Source organism: Amblyomma mixtum, chromosome 2 (genome assembly GCF_055824585.1).
Source record: "Amblyomma mixtum isolate Tamu chromosome 2, ASM5582458v1, whole genome shotgun sequence".
In the NCBI taxonomy this organism is placed as follows: domain Eukaryota; kingdom Metazoa; phylum Arthropoda; class Arachnida; order Ixodida; family Ixodidae; genus Amblyomma; species Amblyomma mixtum.
The window spans coordinates 19890516-19910890 of NC_143013.1; the positions used below are offsets into that span (position 1 = coordinate 19890516).

A 20375-nucleotide genomic window follows, 5' to 3' on the forward strand; every position below is an offset into this window, starting at 1 on the left:
GCAGGGTTCGCCTTCGTTGGCGTTGGTTTTTTTCCTTCAAAGCAGGCGTTTGTGCGTTGTAAATGTACCGATACCTTTGATGACGTCATCATGCACCCCCCACTTGGCGTTGTGCGCGGCGGAGAAGCTTGAAGGGCGTCCGGATTTGAATCGGTGATTACTTCACTATTTCAAGTGCTAGCCCAAAAAGACTTCGCATGCTTTACCTTCATGTTTCACACATTCGACCCTCTTAAGCTCGTTGATTTCTAAAACCTATGCAGTTTCCCTTTAAGGGTAACGGAGTGGATTCCAAGAGAAAGCAAACGTAGCAGGGGACGGCAGAAAGTTAGGTGGGCGGATGAGATTAAGAAGTTTGCGGGGATACAGTGGTGGCAACTGACAAAGGACAGGGTTAATTGGAGAGTCATGGGAGAGGCCTTTGCCCTGCAGTGGGTGTAGTCAGGCTGATGATGATGATGATGAAGATATGCTCAACGTTCACTGCCGGAATAGCCGAAAATTCGTGCCCGACCACCTAGAGCCGTGTACTAAGAAACGCTCAAGTACATGGTCTAGCAGAAATGCTGCCATGCTATGGTCTAAAAGTGCACGCGACTCTGTTGGAGAAGTGCCTCTTGCGGGTAAAAAACTATGCTACGAATTTCCAACACAGACCTTGAGACCTATGCAACACGTACGAATGAAGAGCATGAAGAGAATGAATAGAAATCTGAACTACGTTACCTGCATCTTGTTTTCTGATCACAAGATGTCGCAGCCGCAAGCGAAAAGTAAAAATGCTCAGACTCATTTCTTCGCAGTTAATAAAAAACGCAGATGCCTATGTTTGGTGTTGGCAGAGGAGGAGCATATCAGCGGTTTCCCACAGGGCTGATTCAGCGGGACGAGCCCGAGACAGCTTACAGAATAAAGCAGAGTGGCGGAGCATGCAACGTATTAACTGCCCCGAGCATCATTCATAAAATAACGCCTCCCTTATTAACGTCCACGATGGCGTCTCATTTCTCTGCCGCAACATTATTTGTTGGATGTCGAAAGCACCTTGGGACATTGGGGGTAGTGTGGTGAAAGCATTCATGACGGCGCAGAACATGTCGCCCATATAATTGTCCTTGTTATTCTACTTAGCGAGCTTTTATCGTAAACACCCACGTCTAATTTCGAATTATCCGCGTGGCAAAACTTCCGCGCCGGGAGCTCTTCGCTTCCGAAGGACAAGGCGTCAGCTAAGCGCCCCGCGTTTCAGTCATCTTAGAGAAGGCTGCCTCAGCGATGCCATTTTTCTTTCTGATTTAGTGTTTCACCGAGAGGTTACAGAAAACTGCAAAAGTTCAGGTACTCATTTAGCCTGGCTTCTTATGGGGCCCGAATCGCTCTCGTAATTTGCTACACGTATCTTACTGTCGTCTTTAGTCAGTGTACGCACGACGCTCTGGTCGGTGGGCAAATGGGTGGGTGCAATTAAGAATCTGCCTCAAGCATCGAAGATTGCGGTGAAACACCCAGGGTATTTCGTAAGTTCTCGCTGTTTGTCGTGGGGCGCCGACGCCAATTTTACGGAACATGTGGAAAGAACGAGAAGTTAATTCTCGCAGAGAAGGATGTCGCAAGAGGAGCAAATACTAGACGACTCTCGACCAGGCGTAGAATAAACAAACTGATGTGCTTGAAGTATGGTTTGTCAACCTTAGCTTAAAATGTGTTTCTTGTTATAATTGGTGTCTAGCTGATAATTGTTGCTTTAATAATTTCTTGCTGTTGTTCATTCTCATAGTTTCTGTGACTTCGTCAGTCTAATTACAAGTAGCCCAGAAGACGAGTTACAGCTCTTCGATACAAGAAAAAACACACAGAAAATTGCTACGTGCCGGAAGTAAATTGCAAACTAAACAAAAATAAATTCATGTTCTGCCATGTGAGCAACTTGTTCTTGCAACACTCTTATATACGCCAGCACATATAAGGCATGCAACCGTGAAAAGTTCACTGAAGTTCTACGAGCTCCCATCTGTGAAGACACAAATCAACAATAAGAAGCTAAATGGACGACAGCTGAAAATGCTCAGCCGCGCATTAGGTACATTAGGTACCCGAGTAGGTTCTAAAATGTCGTGTTATCTTAATTTTGGTTGGCATTCTTTTCTCAATTGAATTTTCATTCCCAAACAAACAGACCTTTAGAAATGAGCTTGGGCAAGGCATGTAGTGTCAACGCAATATAAGCGATGCTCGTTAAGGATAACGGACTGGATTGCAATAGGCAGCAAGCGTAGCAGAGAGCGGCAGAAAGTTAGGCGAGCGGATAAGATTAAGTTTCCAGAGATAGGGTGACCTCATCAGGCACAGGACACGGCTAATTAGGGAGGTATGAAAGATGCCTTTGACGTGCAGTGAGCGTAGTCAGTATGATGATGATGATGATGCACCAACTTTTTGCATATATATACAAGTATTATGCACAGTGTGGGTCGACAGCAAACCATAGAAGTAAATTGATTACTTTTTGCTTCAAATTACCACCCCACCCGGAAATTACGGTACACTACACCGAGGACCAGATACAAGCCGCTGTTTTACATCGATCGCTTCTTCACGGGGCCATAATGTGAAGCAGCGCTGAATAAAAATGAGCTTGCTTATCTAAAGGGAGCCCATAAATATTTCCGTTAGAATATTAACCAAAACCTGCAGCGGAAAGGACGCCCAGGACAATGAGCCAAGTTGGGACCTGTAAGGTGTCCCACATTCGGGTAGCCTTGTCCCGTCGATAACCTCGCACACAACTGCAGTCTTGCCTACTTCTTCACCCATATAGACCAGGCTAAGATAGACAGAACAAAACATTATTTTTAAAAAATGGGGACAAATAAGAAAACAAGGAACGCTTCCAACCCCCCTTCCTGGACATAAGGGAGGGGGGGAGGCGAAGTTCAGTGTACGCTCAGTATCGGGGCGCTTCTTCCCGCCCTTTCAGTTTAAGGTTAATGACGCTTCTCGGGCTAAGCCTAATGACCTTGCGAGACAAAATTGAAGTGCCGGGAATTAAAAAAGGCGGGCGGGAGAGAAGGAAAAGGGTAGGCTGCCTTTTGTTCTCCGCGTGCCGGCGGACTTTCGTCGGATCCACCAGAGACGGCTCATCTCGGACCCAGCCCCTATGGCGTGTGTGCGCGCACGCACGCTTCTATAACAGCGCTGTGGATCTCCCTCACAATACAAACCCGTCGGGCGTACTACGTCGTCCGCCCTGACGCTGGCGAGATTAAGAACAATGCGAAGGCGGTCAAAACAGAAGAGAGGCTTTCAAACTAGTCGAGAGAAAGTGAGCGAGTGAGAGATAGTGGAAAGGAAGAAGCTTTGTGCGAGATTTTCCGCCTTCACCCTTGGTTCAATCTGGTGGGACTGCCGCCGCATGCTTTTGCTTTCATTCCACTCTCAGTCTATCCTCTCGCTCCGCTCTGAGCGATGAATTCAGCTGAACGCGGAAATCGCACATTGTGATCAACCCTTGCACCCGCCCGTGTGGGGAGCGATAAACGCGCAGTTTTCCATTCTCCTTGCTCGCGTTTCATTGAAATAAGACAGCTTCGATGGTTGGCGCGAGGTTGTTTTGGAAAGCAATGCTAAAGCAATAAAACTCTATGGATCGACGCACGCCAAGACAGGCGTTAAGCATCCGCATCACCCCATCCCCGGTACATTGCTAGCCTCTGCCTTTTTTCAGAAATATTTCCATATAATTGAACCTCGTAATAACGAAGCTCGTGGGGCAAAGCGATTACTTCGTTATAAACGTAGATTCGTTATAGCCCGTGTTGACCGCTTTCGAGGAGAATAGTCATTCCTTCGTTATATCCAATATTTCATTGTAAACCGTTTCGTTATAACGAGGTTTGACTGTGCCTCATGGCAACCATCACCTTACGTTGTACGCCGCACGCATATATATCAACACACCGGACACCCGCTTGAAGTGTCGCAACCATACCGTGTCCGTCAATATTTTCTTTAGGAATCACACAAATTCCTTACGGCTTTTAGAGCTGACTATGTCTTATCATTTTTGTGACTCCACCCTTTGTGTAATACTCAGGAATAGAGGTCTTTAAGGACAATAAACTAAACTGAATTTCAGAACAAATTCATTGGAATTTGGCCCCAGAAAACATGTTTCATTGTTGTTTATTTTTATTGCGTAAGCAATACTGCGCCAGGTTTCGAGCCGTCGCGTAGCTCCCGGCGGTGGCCGAGATCAAACAGACGGAGCCCCGTTGCCAAAGCAACCGTTTCAGGCGCGCTTCACCAGGCGGCAGGACCGTCGCTGCGCCGCAGCCGCTGCCGCGCGCCTAGTGGCACGCTCTCGACGCATGTGTCGGAATGTGGAGAGAGGAAGCGGGAGGGAAACGGGGGAATAAATACGCGCGTTCGCCTCGGGCAAAACAGTTGCTGCTTGCTTACGCAGCTTGCCCGGTTTAACCTGAGCTAAACCTCAGCTAATTTTTCTGTTTCAACTAATTAATCATATCATGATTGTCTGTGCTCGAGCTTCTCATTTTGGGAAATATTCGTAAAGATACGGTAAACACCGAAAACGTTTGCAAATGTTAACTTTCTTACGGAAGGGCCTTAGGCGTATGACTGCGATCAGGTGTATGCCATGTGTAAATACCCGCTAGCGGAACAATACAATAGTACGAAAAAGGAGGAATTCAAGGCGAACAAAATGAAGAAGGGTGGTATTTCTAAAACCTCGCTTGCTTTCTGTTCAGGACTTACGGGCGCCATTACCTCGCTGCTGATATGAATAGGCCACCGTTCTGTTGGTTGGTAGGCTTCGTCAACAAGCCGAAAAATTGCTGTGTTCTAACATAGGGGTCGTCTCGCTTTCCAACATGACGGGGAGAAAAATAAAAAAAAAGAAAAGAGACGACAGAACTGACCGTATATATAGCAAAAAGTGCAGAGACTTTTCTCAATTTTTTACGCGCTTAAAACAATTTTACATGCGATTCAACCAGCCCCATAATAGGGCCCCATCGCGATAACGCGGAATAAGAAAAACTGCGTGGACACTTTGGCTACTAAAGTGCTGAGAGGCGAAAGCCAAGGACACGGGAACGCCGGTGGCAGGCAGCGCGAGCGGTCGCACGCCACGTCGGCTCTACCAATGATCGCTGTTATTAAGGCGGAAGCCTTTAATGTCTCATCGTTGTAAGCAGCAGTTGTCGACAGAAAATGTCACGCTTTTCAATTGGTGGAAACGGTCGTGACGTCACAGTGCGCGAATTTCAAACGGGGCCAATTGTACTTTGGCTAGTAACCATGCAACCAATTGAAGGGATCGTATAGTGATGCTCCAAGTAAGTGGGACTGAGCTTAATTAATTGCTTAATTATCCAATTAGCCTAATTAGCTTTACTAGTCAGGCCATATAAATAAATAAAACCGATTAAGAAATTGGTCGAGCTCAGGAATCCAACCCCGGTCTTCGGCGTGAGAGACGAGCATGCTATCCACTCCGCCATGCCAGCTCGATGGTTTGGAATGAACAAAGGCGCGTCTAGTGAATACGGTGTCTTCACTCACTCTCATCCTCCTCCATTCCCTTCCGGCGAGGTTTAGGTGTCCACCGACAAATGAGAGACAGATACATTTCCTTCCTCAAAAACCAATTTACCGACGAGCGAGGCGTAGAACCGAATGGGCGATGGCGTTCTATGGACTCCTTGGCAGCGTTGCAAGACGCTGTCGCGTTCCACTCTTAGGGGCGAAGCTTAACGTCTTAACCACACATCAGTGACCACACTTTAGGTAAAAAAAGTGCCCCTCTGAATTTTGTGACACAGTTACTGCGTAATTTCCTTTCCTCAAATAAAATTTTCATTTTCTTCATTAGGGCTCCTCTTTATCTATCTTCTTTCACTCCCACTTCCTCCCTTCCTCTACGGTGCGGTTCAGGTGTCCACCGAGATGACAGAGAATTACTGCGCCATTTCCTTTCCTCAAAAAGCGTTGCGTTCAAAGGGCAAGGCATCGCGCCGAACGGGTGGTGGCGTTCCGTGGTCTCCCTGGCAGCGCTACAACGCGTTGTCGCGTTCCACTCCTAAAGGCGAAGCTTAAGCGTCATTAATTAGCAGTTAATTAGTATTCAGGCATTAATCAGTAATTAACCATTAATTAGTGATTTGTCATCAATTAGTAATTAGTACTCAATTACATGTGACGCCACCAGTGCCACAGAAACAGCGAAGGTGGTGCGGAAAACGCTTCCGCCTCTACCCACTTTAGACAGTCAAAGTGCCCCCTGAATTTTTTGCGGTCCTCAACTCTTTCCCGTAGAAAGCTTGGCACCATCGTCTCCGGCAACCTAAGCGGCATCCGTGGACACCACATTTGCCAAGGTGCGCTGAATTTTGTTCCATTTTCAGTGCTTTGAAGACCTCGCCCCATCTCTGCGGCGCTAAGCCTGACGGTGGCAAGGCCTGCGCCAGCAGCGTTCGGGGTTTCCTCTGGGATTCCTCGGCAATGGCGGTCCAAGGCCAAGTCACCGGATACGATCCCACTTCCATAGGGATCGTTAACATGGAAACCGTTCAACATGAAGAGCCTCTTCCCAGCGAGGAGGAATACCTCCAAGACATGGTCCGCGTATGGCGCGGACGCAGGAAGACTAAGGCCTCCAGGGACGCCAACACGGACGCCGGCCAGCAACGGGTGGCGGGACGCTCTGCACATGTGCAGGGCGAGAACGCTCAACATGCAGCTGTGCAACAAGCAAAACAGCCCCGGTGGCGGCCGCAACACACGCCCCGCATCGGGAAAGACGAAATCATTGTGGTGCTTAAGCCACGAGAAACCATCGACCTGAAGGCCACCTTAGGTCCCGGACAAGCCGGCGCTGCCGTTCGCAGCATCCTCGGGGACGCCGCAAGTGTGGGGCTTGCAGTGTGGCCCGTGTGGGAGCAAAATGTGCTCGTGTGCACACTGAAATCAGTGGAAGCTGCGGAGAAGCTGCTCCGGGACGTCATGCTGCCGGTCGGAGGCCGCACGCTGCTATTCCGGGGCCACCCTAAGCTCTCCGGCGAATTCTGCAAGGGCGTCATCACCGTCTCCCCGGACGAGACATCTGAAACTGTCAAGAAAAAACTCAGTGAGGACCCCAACGTACTATCCGTGCGCAAACTGGGCAAAACGCAGGTTGCTGTGGTCACCTTTGTGGGGACAAGGGTGCCGCGGACCGTGCTTTATAGTTGCGAGCGTCTCCCCGTCCGCTTCTATAAGAAAACGATCCCTGCCTGCCCTCGCTGTGGCACGGTGGGGCATCGGGCCGACGCCTGCCCGCGACCGCAGCCTGGACGCTGTGAACGCTGCGGGGCTCAGGTTGCTGCTGCTCCTGACGGTGGCCCAGCTGAACATCAATGCTCCCCGTGCTGCCTCATCTGCGGAGGCAGCCATCCCACCGGAGCGCCTGGCTGCGCGGGCAAGTACCGCAAGTTCGTCAAGCCGGGACGCCCACACACCCCAAAGCAGAAGCAGACGCCGGGACCCAAAAAGGCCCAGACGCCCACGGCCGGACCCAAGCAGGCCCCGGGGCCCAAGCCCGAACCCAAGAAGGCCCAGTCCGGGCCGCCAAAATTTGTGAAGTCCGGGAACCCGACGAGGCCACCGGTCCTGAAAGCCGAGGATTTCCCACCTCTGGTACCGCGCCAAAATCAGGTGAGCAGTTGGAGTGGGTTAGTCTCTGGGCCCACCCCCCCTCCCTCCCCCACCGAATCCGCCCTACAGCGGCAGGTAGAGGAGCTCAGGCGCCAAAATCAAATTCTCGCCCGTAAAATTCAAGAATTAGAAGCTAAGCAGGCCGGGCAGTCCGAGCCCATGCAGAACGCTGAGCCCGAGGATAGTGATGACGGATCCTCAGTATCATCTTGCCTAACTAGCGTCTCGCGGCAAACCGCGGACACGGTGGTCGATTCGGCCCCCGCGGACGCCGGCCGCTTCGAGGCCCTGGAGCGTAAAGCCGAGCAGTTGGAGGAGCGGGTGGCAGCGCTCCCGAACCAAATTATGATTGCGGTCCGCGAGTCCTTTCAGGACATGTTCAGTTCCGCATTTGCTACAATGCTTCCCGACATTGCGGCCCAGGTGACTGACTCTGTCCTTAAGGCGGTGCAGCCCTGGGTCAGCTCCCAAATAACAAATTATCTCTTCTGCGACTCCCCGCAGCTAAAACGTAAAATAGCTCCTCGACAGGCAGCGGAAGAAAGCGGTTCCGGGCCGATAGCCGCGGCGTTGATGCAACCCCTACCTGGGGCTGCGCCGGCCTCCGAACCGAGTGGCTACCCAGCACTGTAAAATAAAAACATCAATATGGCTGGCAAACCTTCTCAGAAAGCTAAAAAATTAGACCAATTCGAAATCATTCAATGGAACTGCAGGGGTTTCAGAGCCTGCAAAAAACGGTCACATCTCCAGCTCTACCTGCAGTCCCTTGGTGACATGCCGGCGCTTCTTGCTTTGCAAGAGCCCGGCAATGATGCTAAATTCTCTGGGTATAGCTCGTTTCAGGGGGGCCCCTCGACCTGCATCCTGGTGCATAAAGCATACACCGCGATTCAGGTCGATCTTGATCTGGAGACTGAGCAAGAATACACCATGGTGAGGGTTCTGCCTCTCAGGCGCCGCGACCCGTCAATACATGTGCTTAATGTGTATTGCCCCCCGCATAAGCCGCGTGTTACTTTCAGCGAAATTTTCTATCGTGCTCTCAAGTCGGCTGACAATGAACCCCTGGTGATCATTGGGGATTTCAACGCACCCAGTCTACATTGGGGCTATCACTTCGAGAAATCCAGGGGACGCAAGCTGGCGGAGCTCATCTCCACCCTTCGTCTTACGTTGCTCACGGATCCGTCTTGCCCCACACGTGTGGGCAACTCGGTCACCCGTGACACGTGTCCTGACTTATCTCTGGTTAGGAACACTACAAACGCCGCATGGGAGAACCTGGGGGATACCCTGGGCAGCGACCACTGCCTTCTCCGCATCACGCTTTTGGCGAAGGCAGCCCGTAAAAAATGGGGCCAGGCGAAAATAACCAATTGGCACCAATTCGAATTCAGGACGTCCCTCCGGTACTATTCTCTGACGGCTATGCGGAGTGGGCAACACAGGTCACCAACATACAGAAACAACACACGCAAACACTTCACACCACCGACGAGATCCCCGCAGTGGACAATCACCTCCTGCATCTGTGGGAGGCGCGCCGGAGCTTAACAAAACGATGGAAGAAACACAAGACGAATCGCAAGCTTAGAGCTCGTATTGCACAACTTACGGAGCAGGCTGCGGCATATGCCGCCCAGCTCACAGACACCAATTGGATAGAACGCTGCAACTCGGCAGCGCGTCAGATGAGCTCGAAGGGGACTTGGCGTCTCTTGCGCAGCCTCATCGACCCTTCTCAAACGAAAGGGGAGACGCAAAAACAGCTCCGGCGGGCTCTGCACGGGTACCAAGGTACAACGGCGCAACTTGCGGACACTTTGTGCGACAGGTATCTCTGCCGCACAAACGACCCGGTTGGGCCCGAGTACACGTACTCCGGCAAGCCAAATCAGGATTTAGACGCCCCTTTTGAGTTGCATGACCTTAAGGCGGCCCTGGCTAAAATGCGCCGAGGTGGGGCACCGGGTCGGGATCGCATAACAGTGAAACTGTTGGCGAACCTCTCCGACTGTGCATATCTCCATTTGCTACAATACATAAATCAGATCTGGGATGGGTGTTCGCTCCCACTCGAATGGAAAACATCCCTTGTAACGTTCATCCCCAAAGCAGGTAAAGCCGTGACTACGGACAACTTGAGACCCATCTCATTAACCTCGTGTGTGGGAAAGCTCATGGAGACGATGGTTCGGGATCGCCTCTCTCCATACATGGAGGGTAAGGGCCTCTTTGCAGACACTATGTTCGGGTTCCGCCCGCACATGTCTGCACAGGATGTCCTACTCCAACTACACAGGGACATAATACGACCCACAGCCATGCAACAAAACGACAAGGCCATTCTCGCCCTCGATCTTAAGGGGGCGTTTGACAATGTTAAACATGCCACCATACTCTCTAACTTGAACACCACTAACTGCGGGGCGAAGGTCTTCGCCTATGTCAGAGACTTCCTCTCTGCGCGTCAGGCACTCCTCCGGATCGAGGACGAGGAGTACGGCCCGTACTCTATGGGTACACGAGGTACACCACAGGGGGCGGTGTTATCACCGCTCCTTTTCAACATCGCCATGATGCACCTGCCCGGCCGACTGGCTCAGGTAGATGGCATAAAACACGCACTCTACGCAGACGACATTACAATCTGGACCACCGAGGGGAGCCTTGGGGAGATAGAGGACCGCCTTCAGCAGGCCGCCACCATAGTCGAAGCATATGCTGCCGACTGTGGTCTCCAATGTGCTCCCGCCAAATCAGAGCTTCTACACGTCAGGACAAACCACAAGGACAACACGTCTCTACACATATCTCTGTCAGGCGGTCCCATCAGAGAAGTGGCGGAGCTCCGGATCCTGGGTCTGTTCATCAATAACAAACTTAGGCCGGACTCTACTATAGCGAAACTCAAGAGCATAGGTGAACAGGTAGGGCGCATGATCCGCCGTGTTTCCAACAAGCGGGGTGGTCTGCGGGGCAGGGACGCGCTACGGCTCGCCTATGCCTTCGTGACCAGCCGGATCCTCTACGCCGTGCCGTACCTACGCACCACCAAACAACAAGACGAGCGCATTGACGCCATCATCAGGAAGGCAACAAAGCGAGCACTGGACCTTCCGGTGGCTACCTCCAACGCCAAACTGAAGGCGTTGGGAGTGGTAAACTCCTATCAGGAGTTGCGGGAGGCCCACCTCGTGAACCAATATACGCGGCTATCGCAGACGGTGCCTGGGCGCCGCCTGCTAAACCGCTTACACATCCAACACACATGCATACCAGAGGGGACGGAGAACATCCCGGTGCTGTGGCGCCACATGCTCTTGGTCGCTCCGCTCCCGCGTAACATGGACATGGCTTCACATGAAGGCAGACGACAAGCGCGGGTTCGCACGCTTGAGAGGCAATATGGGTATAAAGAGGGCGTCTATTACGTGGACATCACAGGGCCGTCGCCCGCAGGATTCTTCACGGCTGCCGTAGTTCACCGGGGAATGAATGTCGATGGGCTATCTTTTCGGGCCCCAAATTCAACACGAGCGGAGGAAGTCGCAATAGCTCTCGCTGCCGCCGATTCAAAATCGAAAACGGTTATTACAGACTCTCGCCGGGCCTGTGAACATTATCTTGCAGGCGAAATATCACCTCTGGCCTCGCAAATTCTAAGACGCGCTCTCGCCGATCCAACTCGCACAAAAGTGATCTGGGCTCCTGGCCACCAGGGTCTACGAGGCAATGAGGCCGCTGATGCGGCCGCCCGAGCGCTCACACACCGGGCTCCTCATCCTAGCTCTCATGGCTCAGAAGCTCATAAACCGCTTCTGCGGTTCCGCGAAATCCTAATTTATTATTGCGACAGCCACCGTCTCTACCCGGCACCTGCCAAGGGGCTGAGTAAGGCGGAGGAGCGAACTCTGCGGCGCCTGCAGACAGGAACCCTTCTCTGTCCTGCAATAGCAAAACACTTCGATCCGAACACAGATGGGCGCTGCCCGCACTGTGGAGAGATCTGCGATATCTTTCACATGGTGTGGGCATGTACTCAGAATCCTCACCTTCCCCCCTCCCCCACCCCCACCCGAGAGGCATGGGAGACTGCCCTCCTCAACTGCTCCACACTGGAGTCCCAAAGGGCTCTGGTCAAGCGGGCGCGAGACGGGGCCTCGTCATGCGGTGTCCCGGACTAAGGATACCGACCATGCAGCAGGGTTATTTATTTTTATTTTTTTAACCCTCAAGCTCTCTTGATTAAAGTTTTCACCACCACCACCAAGGACAATATGCCGTGACGACTTCAGGTGGATGTGACATCACATCGTTCCCGTGGCTATATCGACGTTCGCGCTATTTCGACGCAATTTCGACATTTTTGCCTATAATTAACTAATTAACCTACAGTCGTCAAACATGGCGTCTAGATTCAATTTTCCCTCCTCTATCTGAAGCAACCATTGGTTTTCTTCTACCTTTTTTAGTTCCCGAGTCAAACATGCGTGACATGCTTTGTTAACGGACGACAGTATGAGCCATTAAAGGCTTTCGGCGTAATAAGATGCATATACTTTGCTTTCTTTCCTTATAGAGCAACCTCGCGGCGCTGTTCCCCACTTTTATTAAGGAGGAGGAGGAGGAAAAACTTCATGAAAGTGAACGGGAGTTGTGCGAGCTTATCATTAAGGCAGAAAGACGAGCCAGTAAGTCACTGCAGATTGTGCGCTAAATTTAGACGCGGGCCATAGAAGGAACACGCATGCAGGACAAACGTTGTGTGATCAAACGTTTGTCCATTAAAACTTTCCATCTATCACAGTTTCACTCAAACAATAACGTTTTCCTGTAGTATCTTCGTTTCGTGTGCTGACTTATCTTCTTTCTCCCCACGAGCTTGTGTAGCTGCAGTTTTGTGAAACGTTTTCAGCGTTTCTTCAAGAATACGCCTCCTGTATAGGTGGTGTTGTCACTTAACTCAATGAAGGTGTCTTTACCACTGTCCCATAACGCCAGTGTTCTCTAATAACTTCAAGAGTTCCTGGAAAGGTGGCTGACTACTACAAACCTTATTCTGCTCTACCAGCCACGGTGGCTTAGTGGTTAGTGCGTTCGACTACTGAGCCGAAGTACCCGGGTTCGAACCGGACCGTGGCGGCCGTGTTTCGCTGTGCGATGTCAGCGCACGTTAAGGATCCCCAGGTGGACGAAATTATTCCGGAGCCCTCCACTATGGCAGCTCTTTTTCTCTTTCTTCTTTCACTCCCACCTTCCTCCCTTTCCTTACGGCGCGGTTTAGGTGTCTACAGAGAAGTGGGACAATTACTGCACCATTTGCTTTCCTCAAGAACCAATTTTCAATTTTCAGTTTCGAACTGATAAATAACCCTCTCCGCTATCATCGGCCGGGAAATGTTTCGGCGAACCATTTCCGCCCTAAGCCCATGCTTATGCTCCGTTCATCGTGGATATCCTCACTGCCACATATAATACGAAAAAAAAAGAGACCGATTCCGAGGTCGTAGCTGGAAGAGATTACAAAGGAAAAAAATGTATTTGCCATTAATTTTTCATAATGACGACGAGGTACCCCTAGCGATATGGTGGCATAGCAGCGAGCTTATTTCTGCTGGTCGCCCTTTCTTCGCACTTCTTTTACAGCTGGCAACAAAGCACACAGAGGTGCGTGCTCTCTTGCCAGCGCCTAGCTCACAGTGCTCATTTTTCAAAAATATGCGTCGGCTACGTTCAGCACAGGAGGCAGAAATAACCTTGAGACTGAAAGAAGTATATTCCCCACCTCCCTCTGATTACCGGCTTTTGCTCTTTATTGGCTGCTGCGATCTCGGACAGGTGCAATGTGTGCGCAGCCACATTTTGCCATAAAACTCTTCCTCGGCGCGTGACTCGGTAGACGAGCGTAGCTTCAGCACAAACCCTCAGTGAACCGGCTGAGTGATGTCGACTCCGTTGGGTTCCCAGTGGAGCCAACTGTTCTTTCTCTTTCTATGCACAACCGCCACGAGTCGACATTGCAGGCAGCTTAATATGCGTGAGTACATTTCGAACGGGGCACACTAGATTACACTATGAACAGAATACCGCGATCAATTTCGACAAGCCGCCAGATTTGGAAGTTTCAATACTATACAGCCACATATTGCTGTGAGCACCAGCCGCTCTTGGAAAAAAAAAAAGAAAGAACAGATTTGCTTCATCCACAGTGCCCGCTTTGCTAAACACGCAAAATGAGTTAACATCACGGCGTAAGCAGGCAGGTTAGTGTCAAGTCAAAAGTTTTGAATTGGTTTAAACCAACCAAACCAAACCAAACCAAAAGTTTTGATAATAGAATGTGCTTCTTGTGCTGGGATTATTACACGGCGACGGCCACGAACCTTCCAAGCCGAATGGTGATCGATCAGGATCGCGGTACACTGTTTGACCCTCACGTCGATTGGTCGATGCGTCCGCTTTTGATGACCACTATAAAAAGTTCTTCGCCACAGTCTTGGACATAGGGAAGCAGCATTCGCGAAGAAATGTATTATGCCTGTGGCCCACAAATCGCTTAACGAAAGCATTAAAGAGAGCATACAACAATCTGAGCATTGGTGCTATCTTGACGGGAGACGTTTAGCTACACAGCGCTAACATCAAAGTTTCATCCAACCCGAGAAGTAGAACGCTTAAAGTCAAGTTTCCTGTAGCCTGTATTTATAATAGTATTCTTGTAAACGCAAAATGGATTCTCATCGACTGAGACGTCATAACGGACTGTCTTTAATTCAAACTCTCTTGATTCGAACGTTCATTTCATTCGAATCGATTTAGTCCTGTCAACACCAAGAGGGGCTCCGTCCAAACCATAAAACACCGCCCTTAAATTGATTTACGTATTATTCGAACGCATTTTCCTTTGGAGTTCTAATTCGAACTCGAATTCAAACTTACATGGTTTCAACGAAACGTTTAAGCCACCCTCCGGGCAAAAAGGAACCCTCTCTGGCCTTCACCGGAGTGCGTCGCCATGTTTCAGCGTCCGGAAAGCGCCTACTAGACGCGAGGTCGCACTTCGGCAAAATGATGAGGGTCTGCAGTAAGGAGGCCGCGAAAATGGCTGCGCTTACGCCGAAGAACAACGTCGACCGGGTATGTATACAGCCTACGCCATGCCTTTCCTAGAACTGAACAGCCGATCAAAATTCTGCTTACTATTTGCATTTGTTGATGTTTTTGTACAAAATGAGACTACGTTAGGTTGTGCAACGCATTTCATGAGCGCTCGACAATTTTTATACACGCAAGCACAGTTTAATACACAGCATTAGACTGCTTTCACGGAACTTTATCTTTTGTTTATGTTTTTTTTAGAATCAGAATAAATTTATTGTAAAAAAATAAATTATAATGTGGACTAACTTACACATAAGGAGGTCCCATAGTCAGCGACTGCACTGGGACCTCCTATATCATTAAGTAAAACAGTAGTAACTGCTGAGACACAGCAACTGCAATAAAAACTCAATGAACACTTGTGCAGTTCTTGCTGTCGTCAGCGGTACAGTTAATAAAGAAAGGGTGGGCGCAAGCAAATATAGGCATATACAGGGTGTTTCACCTAAGACTTTCTGCAATTTTTAAAAATAAGCTATTTGAATTAGATGCGCGTTTTTTCTGGCATAGCATTGTCAGTGGTGTAGTACATCATAATGCAACTAAGACGTGCTAACTAGCAGTCTTGTTACCAATATTTAATAGTTAACTTTTAAACTATTACCGTTGGGTTCCTTAATTATTGAGAGGCATGCAGCCCACCGTAAGTAATGTCCATATCCGTTTTTAGAATTTCGAGAACGCGATTATCCTCGGCGCTGTGGCCCAACAAATTTTGGCTATTTCGACGATTTAGGTTCACTGGAGAGGTTGCTTTGCCTGCAAGCTTCTCAAACCGCATGTATTTTGGCGCGATGTAGGCGAAATTTGTTGGGCCACAGCGCCGAGGATAATTGTGTTCTCGAAATTCTAAAAACGTATATGGACATTACTTAGGGTGGGCTGCATGCCTCTCAATAATTAAGGAGCCCAACGGTAATAGTTTAAAAGTTAACTATTAAATATTGGTTAACAAGCCTGCTAGTTAGCACGTCTTAGTTGAATTATGATGTACTACACCACTGACAATGCTATGCCAGAAAAAACGCGCATCTAATTCAAATAGCGTATTTTTAAAAATTGCAGAAAGTCTTAGGTGAAACACCCTGTATAAGTAGTACATAGCTAAAGAAGTTATACAATAAAAAAACAAGAAACAACAGGAGAGGAAAAGGTTATCGATAAATTTCCGCTGGAAAAAAATAATGCCCAGTGCGTGAATATGCTATTAGGCCCTGTTCAGTTAATTTGATAATTGTATTTTAATAATTGTCCAGTTAATTTAATAATAGATCGATGAAAATCACTAGATGCTTGCTTCTGGCAAAAATTTAATTGGTTTATTTTAAAGAGGTGCACACACAAAGTTTCTAATGCAAACAAAGGACACGATTTGTTTCACGGGCGTAACTAGACTCCTTCTAGTAAGACAGTCGCAGGCTTTGAGTGGGACATAATATACTAGGATTTGGAATGTTGTCCAAAGAGCCGTTCGGCGTTTCCATCAGCATCGAGTGACGTGAAGGTACACTTTCCCCCACTGTTGTGACGTCACCACACCCAGCGGTTGTTCACAGGAACAACCAGTGCTTGCCGGCGACGCCGACGTCATCTGGAATTTGGTAGTCATGGTTGGCAGTTCTGCCGTTACGTCCAGGTGAACTTCAGTGCTGGCGCCTACCGAGACCGAAACTGTCGGTGCAAAACCTTTTGTAATTAATTCTTCATACCTCGCACTGGTTTTCCGAGCACATTTAATTGTTACTAGGCCTGTAGGCCTCTTTCAAGGCAATACAACGGACACTTAACAGTTTTGTATGTGTGCGCCTTTGAAATTCGATACGAACTCCAAGTGGTCGCTTTGCAACAGAACTGTGAGTTCAGTCCTCAAGAAAAGTACAGGGCTTGACAGCACATGTCCAGTTTGCAGAGTCTAAGTGATTTGAAGCCTTCTTCCACAAGCATGGCGGTACTGGGAAATCCTGGCTGCTTGTTACTTTTAATATCATTCTCTATTGGCCTAGAGACTGACACTTATTTGTGCGGGATACAAAAGCTGCTTTGACGAAGCCGAGCAAAAGGCGAGGGAAGGTGCTCAGCAGAAGCCACAACAGATGGTAAGCAAATGTATGCTTCGACTAAAACTACAAGCTAGGCGGGCAATCCCTGTAGCCGTTCTTTATTACAGGCATTGATGCTCTGACGCACACTGCGAAAGCTTTGTTAGATTCTAACAGTTGTTAGATTGCGCTCGTGTCGTCTCTTGTTTCTTCCACTACATCCTGTGCTTCGTGCTGCTTTAAGATGAAAACTTCGAACAGCGTTCAAAAAATTTACTACCGGAGCTCTGTCGTCAGACATATGCCTTGTCAGTAATGCTCCCTATAGATGGTCAACTGTATAAAATCATTCAAGGCTGAAAACCGGCTGAAAAGGCACTTTGTTTCACATGCCGGCATGTCCTAAAATATAGCTGGTTTTCACCTCGTTTTATTTCAACTAAAGCACTCTGTTGCAACTAGTTTTATACGGAATGAAAACTTCCGGCTGCACCCCCGAACGGAATCAATGCTGTAGATACAGCTCCTCCTATATCGCGTTCTATTCCCTTAAGTGCGCGAATTAAGTTCATGATGTAGGACTACAAAGGCAAGGTGCACAGCACATTTGCAATCAGTTTTAGAAGTCAAAATATGTCGACCGAGACATTTTACTAGAACTGTGAGGTTTTAATTTACCTCTAGTAGGTGAACGCAAAATTTTTCATTCTTTGTAACAATATTCATAGATACAAATCCTGTGACACGTTGACAGATTTACTGCGAGAACTGTCAAGCTTGCTTTGGTAAATAACACACTGGTAACCAGTCAGTTCGTTTGTAACACTGCCTGGTTAATTAACATAAAATTGTTGTCTTGTCATTGACATCTTCCTCATGAAACCAAATCGGCTAATGGAAGCACCATCCACGCGTGACATATAATGAGCTCTGTGGTCTTTTTCAGTTTTTTGAGTGTGGACTAAACTCCGTTACCAACAAGGTACGTTGGCTGGCACGGAACCTTGAAAATATTCAGCTACGTTGAAAATATTGGCATTGCGGAGATTGAGCGCAACACTCTTTAACATCTTTAAAGTAATGGGCTTTTTTTGCAGAGCTCACCATTCTACACTGAGCTTGGAGACACCGAAGAGCTTATGAATGCGACGTACGATGGACTGGCAAGTGCATGAACTCACTTTAAAACTCGTGTTTTTAACTATCCGATGTAACGGGGTTTGATTACTCTCTTACTGAAGGCAAAAGTAGACCAAATACCGACAACGGCAAGCAATTTTTGTTTTTTTAGACTGTTGAGGAATGCTTGACTTACGTCGAAATAAACGCACTCTCACCCTGACCAAGTAAATCGGTAATATGAACCTGGGAACCACCTAAGGTGCAAAAAAAACAACAACAAGGAAGTGGGAACAGCAGTTTAATTTTCAGTAGTTGGTTAGCAATGCCATATATAAGTCATCATCGTCAGCCTGTCTGCGCCCACTGCAGTGCAAAGGCTGCTGCCATGTCTCTCCAATTAACGTTGTCCTTTGCCAGTTGCGGCCACCGTATGCCCGCAAACTTCTTAATCTCATCCGCCCACCTAGCTTTCTGCCGACCCCTGCTACGCTTGCCTTCTCTTGGAATCCACTCCGTTACCCTCAAGGACCAGCGGTTATCTTGCCTTCGCATACATGCCCTGCCCAAGCCCATTTCTTCCTCTTGGATTCGACTAGGATGTCATTAACCCGGGTTTGTTCCCTCACCCACTCCGCCCGCTTCCGATCTCTTTACGTTACACCTATCTTTTTCTTTCTATAGCTCGCTGCGTTGTCCTTAACTTAAGCTGAACCCTGTTAGTTAGCCTCTACGTTTCTGTCCCATAGGTGAGTACCGGTAAAATACAGCTGTTGTATACTTCTTTCTTGGGGGATATTGGTAAACTGTCATTCATGATCTGAGAGAACCTGCCCTATGCGTTCCACCCCATTCTTATTCTTCTAGCTATTTCCCTCTCATGATCCGGATCAGCGATTACTACCTGCCCTAAGTAGGCATATTCTCTTACTACTTGCAGCACCTTGCTACCAATTGCGAACTGCTGTTTCCTTGCTAGACTGTTGAACATTACTTTGGTTTCCTGCTTGTTATTTTTTGGCCCCACCGTTCTGCTCGGCCTAACTCATTGATCATGCTTTGCAGTTCATGTCCTGAGTGACTTAGCAAGGCAATGTCATCAGCGAATTGCAGATTATTTAGGTATTCTTCATTAACTCCTATCCCCAATTGTTCCCATTTCAGGCCCCAGAATACCTCCTGTAAACAGGCGGTGGATAGCATTGGCTTATATAAATCATTAAGCCAAGTCATTATTTAAGTCATGCTTGCCAAAATTTTGTAAATGATGCGTCTAGATGAGCCTACCCAATTCAGCCTCTTGTTTTATCCCTTGGAGTCACCTCTTCGAATTTCTTAAATGGTGTCTTATGTTTTTTTCATTTATGTCTTTGTTGCACAGGTATGCTTCAGCCAGACGGGTATAATGGACCTGCCAATGGAGTCCCTTCACGACGTAGCAGCTCTTACGGAGCGGCTTCTGCTCACCTTTGGTTAGCGAAAGAAATAAAACTTGTTTTATCGCGCCATGGTAGACCTTTTGCGGACGGTGGGCATTCGTTAACTGTTATTGCAGCTTCCCTGAAACTGAAGTGAGTTTTTCGTGAGGATGTGGTTGTGACTGCGCCCCTTTCTCTATATTTTGTAGCTAACAAAGAATAACAAGTTCAGTACAACTCCCTGATTCAGTATTGACCTGCCTAGCGGTAATCACACGATGTAGGTCATTTGGCATTTGACAGTTGCTCGGTATGGTCAGCTGCTTTGTCGTTTTGTTCGTATACACTGACCGGGCATCAGTGATCGTAAGTGCTCTCCAAGACCCGCTGCTTTGTGCACAGCGTAGAATGTGGAACGCTACCGTGCCGCTTCCAAACCTAAAAGCAATGCCCACAACGACAGGAACAGCAGCTACAGTCTGGCACAAGGTAAGGCAGGTCCACCGGCTCTGACATATAAAGCTAAAACGCTCCATTGCCACACTGTGTAGGTTCAAAGTTCTCCAGAGACCTTCTATATGCTTAAAAACCGTGTCATACTGGCAAGACGAAGTGCACTTTGATCGTCGCCCGACATTAGTGACATCCGCAACTAGTCAGGCGGAGTCCTTTAATGGCACTGATCGCATAACACACCCGCCTCGAAATGAACACAACGAACTTACTCGGCCCAACGCTTTCCGCTATCCACGTGTGTAGCCTTGGTACATATGTTTAAAAAGGTAGAACAGGGGCCTGTAAGCTGGGCGTTGCCAGCGTACTTGAAAATATGTTGTCGGATTTTCAGGCTACGATGTGTTTCTCAAGTTGTCGACAAACGCGGTAAAAGTATTTAACTTATGCCGCATGCCGCCAC

General features: G+C 48.6%; 1 protein-coding gene across 2 annotated transcripts; it reads left to right on the forward strand.

The window, feature by feature from the left end:
- Positions 1 to 12581: 12581 nt before the first annotated feature.
- LOC149358593 (uncharacterized) lies at positions 12582 to 19758 on the forward strand. Of its 2 annotated transcripts, XM_089568873.1 has the most exons (6): positions 12582 to 13759; positions 14747 to 14859; positions 16887 to 16979; positions 17869 to 17904; positions 18020 to 18085; positions 19423 to 19747. In XM_089568873.1, exons 1-6 carry the CDS (start codon positions 13666 to 13668, stop codon positions 19516 to 19518), a joined length of 498 nt encoding a protein of 165 aa, XP_089424999.1. In that variant the 5' UTR covers positions 12582 to 13665; the 3' UTR covers positions 19519 to 19747. The 2 variants fall into 2 exon arrangements, with proteins under 2 accessions (XP_089424999.1, XP_089425000.1); XM_089568874.1 differs by lacking the exon at positions 17869 to 17904 and having other exon boundaries at positions 19423 to 19758.
- The last annotated feature ends 617 nt before the right edge of the window (positions 19759 to 20375 follow it).